Source organism: Cimex lectularius, unplaced genomic scaffold, assembly GCF_000648675.2.
Source record: "Cimex lectularius strain Harlan isolate CLEC.00 unplaced genomic scaffold, Clec_2.1 scaffold10, whole genome shotgun sequence".
NCBI classification, from domain to species: domain Eukaryota; kingdom Metazoa; phylum Arthropoda; class Insecta; order Hemiptera; family Cimicidae; genus Cimex; species Cimex lectularius.
This window is the reverse complement of record NW_019392665.1, coordinates 1,400,108-1,413,087: the sequence shown is the minus strand read 5'-3', so window position 1 is coordinate 1,413,087 and position 12,980 is coordinate 1,400,108. Positions and strand designations below refer to the sequence as shown.

General features: G+C 36.3%; 1 protein-coding gene across 2 annotated transcripts in view; it reads right to left on the bottom strand.

Moving 5' to 3' along the window:
- Nucleotides 1-12,980, bottom strand: part of LOC106667424 (roundabout homolog 2-like) — a 246,400-nt gene that overhangs the window by 19,348 nt on the left and 214,072 nt on the right. For both annotated transcript variants that reach the window (XM_014395378.2, XM_014395379.2), the window contains exon 4: nucleotides 7,998-8,282. In XM_014395378.2, coding sequence (XP_014250864.1) covers nucleotides 7,998-8,282 — 285 coding nt within the window. The remainder of the gene's footprint in view (nucleotides 1-7,997; nucleotides 8,283-12,980) is intronic.

Genomic DNA, 12,980 nt, shown 5'->3' with positions numbered 1-12,980 from the left:
AAATCTTATGTTGGATACATTGGCCTATGTGAGTTGATCTTCCCAGCAACGTGCGGTGTCGAGTTACCTCGCATTGCTGATGGCCCCGGATCCAGAGGCTCACAACCGTAGGCTTTTAGTAATAGAATAGGCCCCAAAACCGAAAAATTAGAATAAACAAAAGTATGAAAGAGCATTCTGTTTAAAATGTTAAAAATTTTTTGTAAACAGCACAAATCAATAGTAGGGTATTCACGATGTTTGTTAGATGTTAACTCGAATAGAGAAATGTCCAGTAAGATCATAAACGCCCTCTTCTTTTCTTAGCATGTTAAACGTTAATTTTTCCGTAATCCTGTGTATGACGACTGATAGAATCAAAAATAAATCTATAACAGTCCTTAAGGCTTGTTTTTTGTTTCTTTTTTCTGTTTTTACAAGCAGAGGTAAAAGGGTCCCCAAAAGACTCAGGGTCCTGGTGTTTTTTGAAAAAAAAGCCCATTTGTAAGTATGTCGGGTTCGAATGCGGGGCCGCTGGATTCGAACCTGGGACCGTTACCTGCAGTGATGAGCACCGTGTCAACGCCTAAACCGTTTCGGCTACCGACGCCCCTTTAAGGCTTGTTGTTGTTTGTTATGATTTTGTGTTGTGCTAAATTGTAAGATGCCAGAAGTTAGTCAAAAAGGAAAATTAATCAACTCTTGCATTCAAAACGCTATCTATGCACTCGAAAAATAATAGCAAAAGATACGGTTCAATTCGTGCCGACATAACCTGTATCCTAACCTCTAACAACTTACAACTTTATAGAATAGGGAATGATCTATTTACTATGAATAGGAGTATAAGGAGAGGTCAGAAATTAACAAAAGAAATGTATTGGTCTGATTTATTTAATGCATATTTAAGAATAAAAATCCACGTAAACAAAAAACAGCTGTTAATGTCATGGCTGCCATGTTGGTTACCTACGCCCTAACGGCTAGCAAAGTGACTACATTTTCGACCTAACATCTAACATTGGCTCTACCCTGTTAGATGGAGCAATGTTAACTAGCCGATTCTTACAAGTATAAGTCATTCATTTCGATCTAACACGACCTAACAGAGTTAACACAAAGATCGTGAATACCCCTTTCCATGGTTAAAGATGAAACGTTATTTCTTCCGTAATGCTGAGTGTGGCGACTGGTACAATTAAAATTAAGCTATAACAGTTCGTGAAGACTTGTTGTTGTTTGTTATGGTTTTGTTTTGTGTTAAATTGTAAAATGCCAGAAGTTAGTCAAAAAGGAAAATTAATCAACTCTTGCATTCACAACGCTATCTATGCACTCGGAAACTAAGAGCAAATGATACGCTTCAATTCGTGCCGGCATTCCTAACTTGTATCCTAACGTCTAAAATCCTACAACTTTATATAGGGGATGTATCTATGATGTATTTATTATGAATGAGAGTATAAGGATAGGTCAGAAATTATCAAAAGAAATGTATTGGTCTCATTTAATTAATACGTATTTAAGAATAAAAATACATGTAAACAAAAAACAGCTGTTAAATTCATGGCTGCCATGTTGGTTACCTACGCCCTAACGGATAGCATTGTGACTACATTTTCGACCTAACTTCTAACATTGGCCCTGGCCTGTTAGATCGAGCAATGTTAACTAGCCGATTCTTACAAGTCTACGTCATCATTTTTCTCGATCTAACAGAGTTAACACAAAGATCGCGAATACCCTTATTATATATGTTGCGTTGTTAAAAATAAAATTGGTTAGAATAAGCTCATGTGGTAGAAGCGCCGAGGTACTGTCCCACTCGTGACATTGAATTTTCAATTCAACCATACTTTGCAGAAAACAATAAATTAGTTAAAATAAGTTAGTAAAATCGAAGGATCACTGGAAAAAGTAGACACTCAAAATTTAATATGTACGATTTCTATCTTGTATTTATATAGCCAGTTAAATTTGAATTTGTTTGCAAGTTTTTAAGGGTAGATCAAATGATAATTTTTTTATCCGAGTGTCGTAGTGGAGAGTGAATTCAACAGCCAACACATGAAAACAGTCGTGGGCCCCAATTGAGAATTACAACCGTCGTTTATCCATTAAATACGGGCCGCGTCGGCGTCTCGAGTTTGTAATATAAAAGGGCCGAAAGCTCCTTTTTCCCTCCGAGTCCGGTTCTATGGACGTTTCCGGCCAATTCAGCCGGTATTGGACCCGTTAATATATTTGTGGCGGATATAGAATCCGCTCCAATTCAATTAAGCCCGAACTCATTCGACCTCGTCTCACCATTTTATGTATGCCCAGAAACCGCATGGAAATCCCTATAAACTCCAGTTCGCTTAATGAAGTCGCCCATATTGGTTTTAGCCCAGTATTATCGTCTAAAATAGCAACACCCCGGTTGTTCAAAAACCATGTAAATTACATTCTGACGTCCAACATATTAAATTTTCTTTAATACTTCATTTCAGAACAAATCCTCTCCAATAATAATAACAATGAAGCACAACACTACACTGTGATCAGGGATTTTTACCTAGCCGCTTTAACCGATCGATTTTTGATCATTCTGCAGGGTACATCTTCGCTCTCGCGGGTTTATTTTACATTGAACACCATTAAAAAGACCGTGTAAAAAATCATCATCCATACATATCCGAGTTTATGGAAGTTTTTGTTATGTGCCTCGATATTTTGTAAGTTTCAACTAGCGAACGTTTAAAAATTTTGCTGAATGCCATTGACAACAGTCAATTCGAATATTATTTTCTGGTTTTCAAATAATTCCGGTCGATTTAAAACCATCGTAATAACTTTAATAAAGCGACGTCACAGAAATCAGGTCTGGCTTGCGAATGCATTGTGTAATATCAACACTAATTTTTAAAAAAATCGACAAGGAAAACTGATTTTGGGGCTCAAATTGTACGTACTACCTTTTAGTTCCTAGAGTGAAAATATTAACCTTGGATCGTAATATGAAAATAAATCAATAATATCAACAACAAAAATCCCATGTCTCGAGGAATATCGAGTACCTGAGTGAGTGTGTGATGTCGGGAGAGTAAAAGTAATTTATTAGCGCGAATGAAGTGGGTTCCACCTCGCCCCGAGGAATATCGAGTACTCTGGGGAAGTGGATGTAATCAAACTTCTATATTTGTAAAGGAAGTTCTGTTTATGTTAATTTTTGGAATGAATGTAATTTATTAGCGTGAAAGGAAGCGGTTGCTTAACTACGCCCCGAGGAATATCGAGTACTCTGGGGGAGTGGATATGACCAGACTTCTATGTTTGATCGGGTGTTCTGTTTATGTTAATTTTTGGAATGAATGTAATTTATTAGCGTGAAAGGAAGCGGTTGCTTAACTACGCCCCGAGGAATATCGAGTACTCTGTGGAAGTGGATGTGATCAAATTCTATATTTGTAAAGGAAGTTCTGCTTATGTTAATTTTTGGAATGAATGTAATTTATTAGCGTGAAAGGAAGCGGTTGCTTAACTCGCCCCGACGAATATGGAGTACTCTCGGGTGAGTGTGTTACATCTGGAGAGTAAAAGTAATTTATTAGCGAGAATGAAGTGGGTTCGACCCTGCCCCGAGGAATATCGAGTACTATGGGGGAGTGAACGTAACCAAACTTCTTAGTTGGTATCGATATAAATATGTATCGTTCTGTATCTATTCTATAGTTGACAACCTGAGGTACAAACTAGAGACTACAGTTTTAGGATACGGACGTAGTACATATAAAAGCAGAGAATCACCAGATCGAGACGCTCAAATAGCTGCATTTTTAAACAAAATACGCGTGAAAGATCAGAAAAAGAAGTAAAATTACCAAAGGGCCGGCGTTGACCTCAGATGTCAGTCGGCCCATAAAACTCCCACATTATGTATAATCCCAGTCCGTTACCGGAAAATAATAATTTAAATGTATATTTTCAAAACAATTGAATACTGATTTTTTGTATCGATATATAACTTAAATCAATAAGTAGTCAATAATTAAATTCTTGTATATAATACTGCATTTTTCAGAGGAGAACAAATGAAAATCTATCTACGTTTGGGAACAAATGTTGCCAAGAATTTTTTATTTCTCACAACATTCCACTAGGATGTCAACAGGCCTTAACACAAGTAAGCTTATAATGACGATTTTAAAAATACTAGGGTTATTCACGATCTTTGTGTTAAGCCTGTTAACTCTGTTAAGTCGTGTTAAATCGAGAAAAATGATGACGGAGACTTGGAAAAATCGGCTCTTAACATTGCTCAATCTAACAAGCCAGGGCCAATGTTAGACGTTAGGTCGAAAATGTAATCACATTGCTTGCCGTTAGGGCGAAGGTAACCAACATGGCAGCCATAAAATTAACAGCTGTTTTTTGTTTATATGTATTTTTATTCTTAAATACGCATTAATTAAATCAGACCAATACATTTATTTTGTTAATTTCTGACCTGTCCTTATACTCTCATTCATAGTCGATACATCCCATATTCTGTAAAGTTGTAGGCTGTTAGAGGTTAGGATTCAGGTTAGGTATGTCGGCACGAATTGAAGCGTGTCATTTTTTAGTACTTTTCGAGTGCATAGATAGCATTTTAAATGGAAGATTTGATTAATGTTCCTTTTTTACTACCTTCTGGCATCTTACAATTTAACACAAAACAAAACTATAACAAACAACAAGTCTCCAAGGACTGTTATAGCTTTATTTTTGGTTCTACCAGTCGCCACACGCAGCATTGCGGAAAAATTAACATTTAACATCCAAAGAAAAGAAGGGGTCGTTCACGATCTTTCTAGACATTTCTCTATTCGAGTTTACACCAGTTAACATTTAACAAAAATCATGAATCCTATTTTTCATATTACTGTCATTTTAGCAATCCTACCGATTTTCTCTTTAGTAGTAAGTGTTCAGGCTTAATACACATTTGCCTTGTCACAATGAACAGCTGGATAAAATGTCTAAAGTATATATTTCAATTTATTAGAACACCCCAGCATCAACATTGTACAATGAATTATTTAAATGGTAATTTGATTATTACCTAAATGATAAATAGAGTTGGTTGGGAAGAGTAGCTGAGTATGTGATATTTTACCTTTAACCATTAAGCTAAATTGACTCAAGTCAAGAATTTTGATTTACAAGGATTATAAACGTAATATATTTTTTTAAATTTTAAAATATAATTCGTTTTCGACATGTCAGGACGATTTGCGTATTTACTTAGAGCAGGGCAGACACAATTGGGCAATTTATTATCTCCTTGTTTGCTCTCGATTCGGGAAAGGTTTATCTTGTTGACACCGGAAGCCAAATGTCTGAGGTGGAAAAGATTGATCACGGTTGGCTATGATTGATTCGCCCATTGTGACCCACCCCATCCGTCGGTTTTATCAATCCCCCGTCTTTTATTTATTATTTTTATATTTTTTTCTTCTCCACTGAAATCCTCTACGTGATTCTGCCGTTTCACAAATCACGGCGATTTAGTATTCAAGACGTCCTAGCTTCAGGACCCTCTCCTCCTTCGTATTAAGGGGCTCTAAAGCATATTTTTCTTCTTTGGACCATATTATTTGCGCTATGCGTAAACCGACACATGAGACATATTTCAACATTCGTAACAAACAGACCGAATAATAATATCGAAGAAGAAAAATCAGACTGAATAAACGCAATCTTTCAATGAATCAAACGTCTCTAAATCCAATTCTGTATTCTCGCTACTTAAACCTAATAATAATTTTCAATTAATTAATCCTTAATTAAGGTTTTGGTTGAGATGAAAAAAGTCAGCGTCACGAACGGGATTCGAACCCAACGACCTTCGGCTAAATAGCTCAAGTGGTAGAGCAGCGGCGTATATAGCCGAAGGTCGTTGGGTTCGAATCCCACCCGTGACGCTGACTTTTTTTATCTCAGCCAAAACATTAATTAACGATTAATTAATTGAAAAGAATTTATTTGGTCAATCAGACCACGAAACCTAATAGACCTAATAACAATAATGCTTTATTGAACTTAAGAAAAAATGGCGCAAAAAATGAAAAATGATGATGTAGAACGCGAATTATACAAAGAACAGAATCCCAATTTTAATCCTCAAAGGGTTAAAATTAATAATTACATCGGTTCTAGTACAATTCAAACATTTGATGTGCCGCAAGGAACAGTTTTAGGTCCTCTGATATTTTTATTTTACATAAGTAACTTATTCTCATTAGATATACCTGCTCTCATTGTGTGCTTCGCCGATGACACCTGTTTTCTGTTTTCTGATGATTGTCACTCAAATTTAGAAACAACGATTAAAAGAGAATTTACTAAAATTAAGCAAAGGTTTGATAGTAATTACCTGCTAATCAATATCACCAAAACATCATTGATATCCTTTACTAATGGACCCACGCTGGACTCCTCATCGCTCATTAAGAAACTGGCCAAGTGTCAACCAATAAAAATAAAAGGCCCGTGTTGCTCATAAATGTAGGAGTGAATTAAGGTTGGCCACAATGTGGCCTACATTGATAGGCTGACTATTTTACTTTTTTGGGGAGGATGTTTGGAACTTTTATCTTGAGCTGTCATGTCAACGTCACCGTTGCAACCAAAGGTGTCCCCATAGTTGAGCTTAAACTTGTGCAGTCAGAACAAGAAAATTGATCCAAGAACTCAACAACAATGGATAATAGTTCTGCAGTTCTCGTTTCAAGAGTTAAAACAAGAGGGTAGGGGTATTTACGATCTTTGTGTTAACCCTGTTAACTCTGTTAGGTTTGTTAGATCGAGCAAAATGATGAAGGAGATTTGTAAGAATCGGCTACTTAACATTGCTCGATCTAACAAGCCAGGGCCAATGTTAGATGTTAGGTCGAAAATGTAGTCACATTGCTAGCCGTTAGGGCGTACGTAACCAACATGACAGCCATGAAATTAACAGCTGTTTTTTGTTTATATGTATTTTTATTCTTAAATACGCATTAATTAAATCAGACCAATACATTTATTTTGTTAATTTCTGACCTGTCCTTATACTCTCATTCATAGTCGATATATCCCCTATCCTATAAAGTTGTAGGCTGTTAGAGGTTAGGATACAGGTTAGGTATGTCGGCACGAATTGAGGCGTGTAATTTTTAAGTACTTTTCGAGTGCATAGATAGCATTTTAAATGAAAGATTTGATTAATGTTCCTTTTTTACTACCTTCTGGCGTCTTTCAATTTAACACAAAACAAAACCACAACAAACAACAAGTCTTCAAGGACTGTTCTAGCTTAATTTTTAGTTGTACCAGTCGCCACACGCAGCATTGCGGAAGAACTAACGTTTAATCTTTAACCATCGAAAGGGGTATTCACGATCTTTGTGTTAACCCTGTTAACTCTGTTAGGGCCTGTTAGATCAAGGAAAATGATGACGTAGACTTGTAAGAATCGGCTACTTAACATTGTTCGATCTAACAGGCCAGGGCCAATGTTAGATGTTAGGTCGAAAATGTAGTTACATTGCTATCCGTTAGGGCGTAGGTAACCAACATGGCAGCCATGAATTTAACAGCTGTTTTTTGTTTCCATGTATTTTTATTCTTACATACGCATTAATTAAATCAGACGGGAGTTAACATCTAACAAACATCATGAATACCCCTGTGACTCTCGGTTGTAAGAGTAAACAAAATAATTGATATGGAAATTTAAAAATAACGCAAGAAAATTTCCCACGTTCAGTACAAATAGAACCAGAACGCAATGTGTCAAATTTTTATCATATTTTACAGGATATTTCCCATACCCTTAACAAAAAAAATCTAGGATATATTATAAATAAATAGGATTATTTGTAGGTTTTAGAGATTTCTGCAAATAGTTGTTCCTCAGTACAGTTGTACAGATGTCACTAGATGGATATATGAGCTGCAATCTTTGTGAATATTAATTTCGAACAGATTTTAAATTGTTTAGTTTTGCTTACCGTGAACAGTGAGGAGGGCTGGTGTGGTTTCTTTTACTCCGACGATGTTCTGCGCGATGCACTGGTACCTGCCCTCGTCGCTGGGTTTGACTTCACGGATCATCAGGTTTCCTCCGTCGACTATGCGCACCCGGTCGGACGCCTCGAGGTCGATCATAGTTCCGTCCTTTTTCCAGAGTATGCTCGGCTCGGGGTAGCCTTTTGGTGGGCCACACTCAAGGAGGGCGGTTTCCCCTGCTGCTACCCTCGTCCCGACTGGCACTGACCTGAACTCGTCTCGGAGTACTGCACAACAAAACAAAATGATTACGTTTATAACAATCAATAACTTTAGTATATAATTTTCTTGAAATATTAAAATACAATAAAAAGCCCAGATGTATTTTTAGATTGAACAACTGGGATAATTTCTACGGTTAAACATATCGACGGCCTGTTTGACGCGTTTCCATGGATTTTCATTACCCGATCAGTAAACATATTTGTACAAGTCTGCAAAGGGACAACGCGAAAGGGGTGCGCGGGTATATGAGAGCCGGGAAAATGATATTGAGAGGAAGAGACACCTGCAGCTGAGATATTGCCACCGGCAGAAGAGGAAGTCACATAAAGTGCCTCTGATCACGGATGACCTCCTTCCGAGAAGCGTTTATTGCCCCGGGGCAATATCCGCGGAGCCGGCTCCAACATCGGAAAACACTCCCGAATAGTAGAACGTATGAAACGGAAAGCCAATTGAGTCACCAATACAGACACAAACACCCACTATGAACTAAACGCAGAAAGAAATTGGTAACTTATGTGCATTAAGGATAAACAGATAAATTTCATCTGCGAACGATTTCTTGTATCGAAACTAATACTTCCAACACTTCGCACATTATGAATTTTTTTCTTCTGCAAATTAACCCTATATTTATAGTAATATTTTTATTGCCTATAATTACAGTATTATTATCATCTAAATTGTTAAGTTATATTTTACACATCTTACACATTTTATAGGTTATATTAGTTCGGTTTATAGGTTATATTAGTTAGGTTATATTATTAGTTATATAGGTTATATTGCTAAGAAGGTTCAAAAATTCTACAAATTATTGTTTACTGCTAATTATTCCGAAGAACTATGCAAATAATGTGTGGTGATTGTTCAGTCGATAATTATTCAGAAATCGTGAGATGCGGTCTGGTGTGATGTAGGTTTCATAAAAACATTTTCTTTATCGTGCCAACGTTTCGATCTTTATTGAGATCATCTTCAGGGCCTGGGATTTATAAACATCGTTTAAATTTTACAAATACATGTAGGATGTGGAAAAAGTGAATTTATACAATGGAAAATATATTTTTTATATTCAATCAGTATTTCTACTCACTCAAAGTGTTTGTCTTCTGTGTAATTGTGCCATTCTTGCGTGTCATGTTGATATATTGCTGTTTTATGTTTATATAAACATTTCTTCCGATAACTTTAAAATCTTTACTGTATAACTAATTCACACTCTTTTCTACAAAATTAAAGATCCCACAATAACAATTACGTCTGAAGTTGCATTGAACGAATTGTCCGACAATATAAATCGCAATTACATCTTAATATCTGGATAAAAGGATAAAACAACATATAAATCTATGACTTAAATAAAATCCAACATCACTGGCTACCCACCACTTTGAACACCAACACTACTTCGACTTCAACAATCCAAAAATATTAACGCAGACCAAAACAAACATAAACGCAACTTTTTAGAAACGGCTTATATCAAGAGAGATAAACACAGCATCAATTACAGAACAGGCACATGTAAATTCAAACGCAGCTACTTCCAATTTCCAACAAGTTATTTTGGTTCTAGCATTACAGTATTTGTAGGTAAAGATACTGGGTAGGAGATAATAGGGATATTCACGATCTTTGTGTTAACCCTGTTAGGTCGTGTTAGATCGAGAAAAATGATGACGTAGACTTGTAAGAATCGGCTAGTTAACATTGCTCGATCTAACAGGCCACCAATGTTAGGTCGAAAATGTAGTCACATTGATAGCCGTTAGGGCGTAGGTAACCAACATGGCAGCCATCAATTTAACAGCTGTTTTTTGTTTACACGTAGTTTTATTCTTAAATACGATTCTTACAAGCCTATAGACATACCTTACAGGGATATTCACGATCTTCGTGTTAACTTTGTTAACTCTGTTAGGTCGTGTTAGATCGAGAAAAATGATGACGTAGACTTGTAAGAATCGGATAGTTAACATTGCTCGATCTAACAGGCCACGGCCAATGTTAGATGTTAGGTCGAAAATGTAGTCACATTGCTAGCCGTTAGGGCGTATTAACATCTGTTTTTTTTTTGTTTACACGAAATTTTATTCTTAAATATGCATTAATTAAATCAGACCGATACATTTCTTTTTTTAATTTCTGACCTGCCCTTACACTCTCATTCATAATAGATATAATTCCATACAAGTTACAAGGATACAAGCCATACATAACCATACAAGTTAGGTGTTTACATGTAAATTAATAAATTTATTACATCACTATTTTGTCCAGTTTACGAAAATTGAGCATTTAAAGAATTTTAAATTATTTTGATTCTATTTCATTTCTCTCGGATTTTTGTCTATTGAGAAAGAATGACTAAAGTAAATGCAACTTCTATTTTATTAATGGCTGTTTATTGATCTTTAATTTGTAAAATATCTTTCTATTTTAATGCAGTAGTTGTTTTTTTAAATATTTTTAAAAAAAGTGAAAGAGTGTATTTTTAAAGATCATCCTTACGAGATTAATTATGTAATCTGGAAAAGCCAATAAAGTAAGTAGTGGAACGAACTCAGCAAGAAATCATTACTACCTCGACATGGTTTTTAAATGGTTAAAATTTCTGACTTTTTAAATATCCCCTATGCCATCGTAAGAGCACAATATCCGTCGGAGTTTTCTTTCCTTGAAATCTTTTAAACCGTAAAGGGTGGAGAGAATGGGGTGAAATTTCGGTCAAACGTTTTCATTTTTCTTTTTTTTACAACAGTCAATCTTCACGTAATGCAGATTGGCGAAGTACATCTTCCAAGCTGTCCGGCCTGACTTGAATTGATTGCACGTCAGTCGGAAAATCAGGGCCGCCTCCGGGAAAACGGGCCCGTTTTTCCGTCAGACGACGAGCACAATGGCCGGTGAGCAGATAGGGATCGCCTATGTAAATTCGGCCGACAAATTGACTTCGAGATTCTGTCAGATAGCCCTGGTTGATTTAGTGGTCCCGGCCCTGTTTAGATGAACACGGGAGATCTCTGGGAAGGAAATTGATAAAAAGGGCTTTGAGGGATCGCCCAGGTGAACTGAAATCCGGCCTTTTGTGCTCCTTTTCAATCCAATGGGGCTCTGTTTACCACAGCAAGGTAATAAGAACAGCCTTAATAGGAAGATCGGTTACAGTTATACTCCGGAAATTAATACCGCTAAATCAAATCGAAGGAATTGATTATCTTCACACAATGTCAGCCACATAAATCATTTTCTCCTGTGTTAATATTCCAGAAACTTGAAATATTAGATTCACGTATTGTAAAAGTGCTAATGGATTAACTAAAGCTTTCAAATATTGCTAAAAAAACAAATCTTACAATACACCATTTTCATATTCGTAATCACCGTACGTCCGGTTACAGATTAAACATGATAGTTGAGAACAATTGAGGATTGGGGGGATCAGAAACGTGGTCCAAAATGAAGTAGTTTTTTTTTGGATCACATACCTGATCCCAATCATCAATTGAATGAATGAATGAATAAAAAACTGTTTTATTTACAATATAAACCAAAATACAATAGAGAGAAGAATAACAAAACCGAAAATAGACATACCTTATAGGGATATTCACGAGCTTTGTGTTAACTCTGATGACGAAGAAAAATGATGACGTACGTTTGTAAGAATCCTATGTAAGAATAAAACTACGTGTAAACAAAAAACAGCTGTTAAATTGATGGTTGCCATGTTGGTTACCTACGTCCTAACGGATAGCAATGTGACATTTTCGACCTAACATCTAACATTGGCCCTACTCTGTTAGATCGAGCAATGTTAACTAGCCGATTCTAATAAGTCTACGTCATAATGTTTCTCGATCTAACACGACATAACAGAGTTAACACAAAGATCGTGAATATCCCTTTAAGGTATGTCTATAGGCTTGTAAGAATCGTATTTAAGAATACAAATACGTGTAAACAAAAAACAGCTGTTAAATTCATGGCTGCCATGTTGGTTACCTACGCCCTAACGGCTAGCAGTGTGACTACATTTTCGACCTAACATCTAACATTGGTCCTACTCTGTTAGATCGAGCAATGTTAACTAGCCGATTCTTACAAGTCTACGTCATCATTTTTCTCGATCTAACACGACCTAACAGAGTTAACACAAAGATCGTGAATACCCCTATTAAATGCAATAATGATTGTACTAAAATGCAGTGAAATGATAGAATCAATGCACTGGACAGTAACACTTTCAAAAAGCAGTGCGTTTCTTCGGTAGCAGAGAAAACACTAGAGGTATTTTTAGAGAGCACTTAAACGTACAAAACGTGTCACTAGTCAGTACTGCCACATACTTATCAAACGAGAAGATACCCATATTTTATTCCCTATTATTATCGAGCAGGAAATCGTCACCGTTCAAAGTTGTCACACTGCATTTGTCTAAACATTCATGTACGTCCATGATATTAGTAGCATAGCCGGTAGGATTGATCTTCTTTTATTATAAATTGCACTCCAACAGCTCGTAACATCTGATGTCGTTAGGAAGTTCACATTTGAGGAATTAATTGCACTATCAGTTTTCGTGGGGAGGAATGAGTCTGTCTGTGACAAACCTCATACTTTCACCTCGGGAATGAATCTGTACAATCATTGGGACGAATCTGTCGATCCAGTTCAAATCTATATAGGCTACAAAT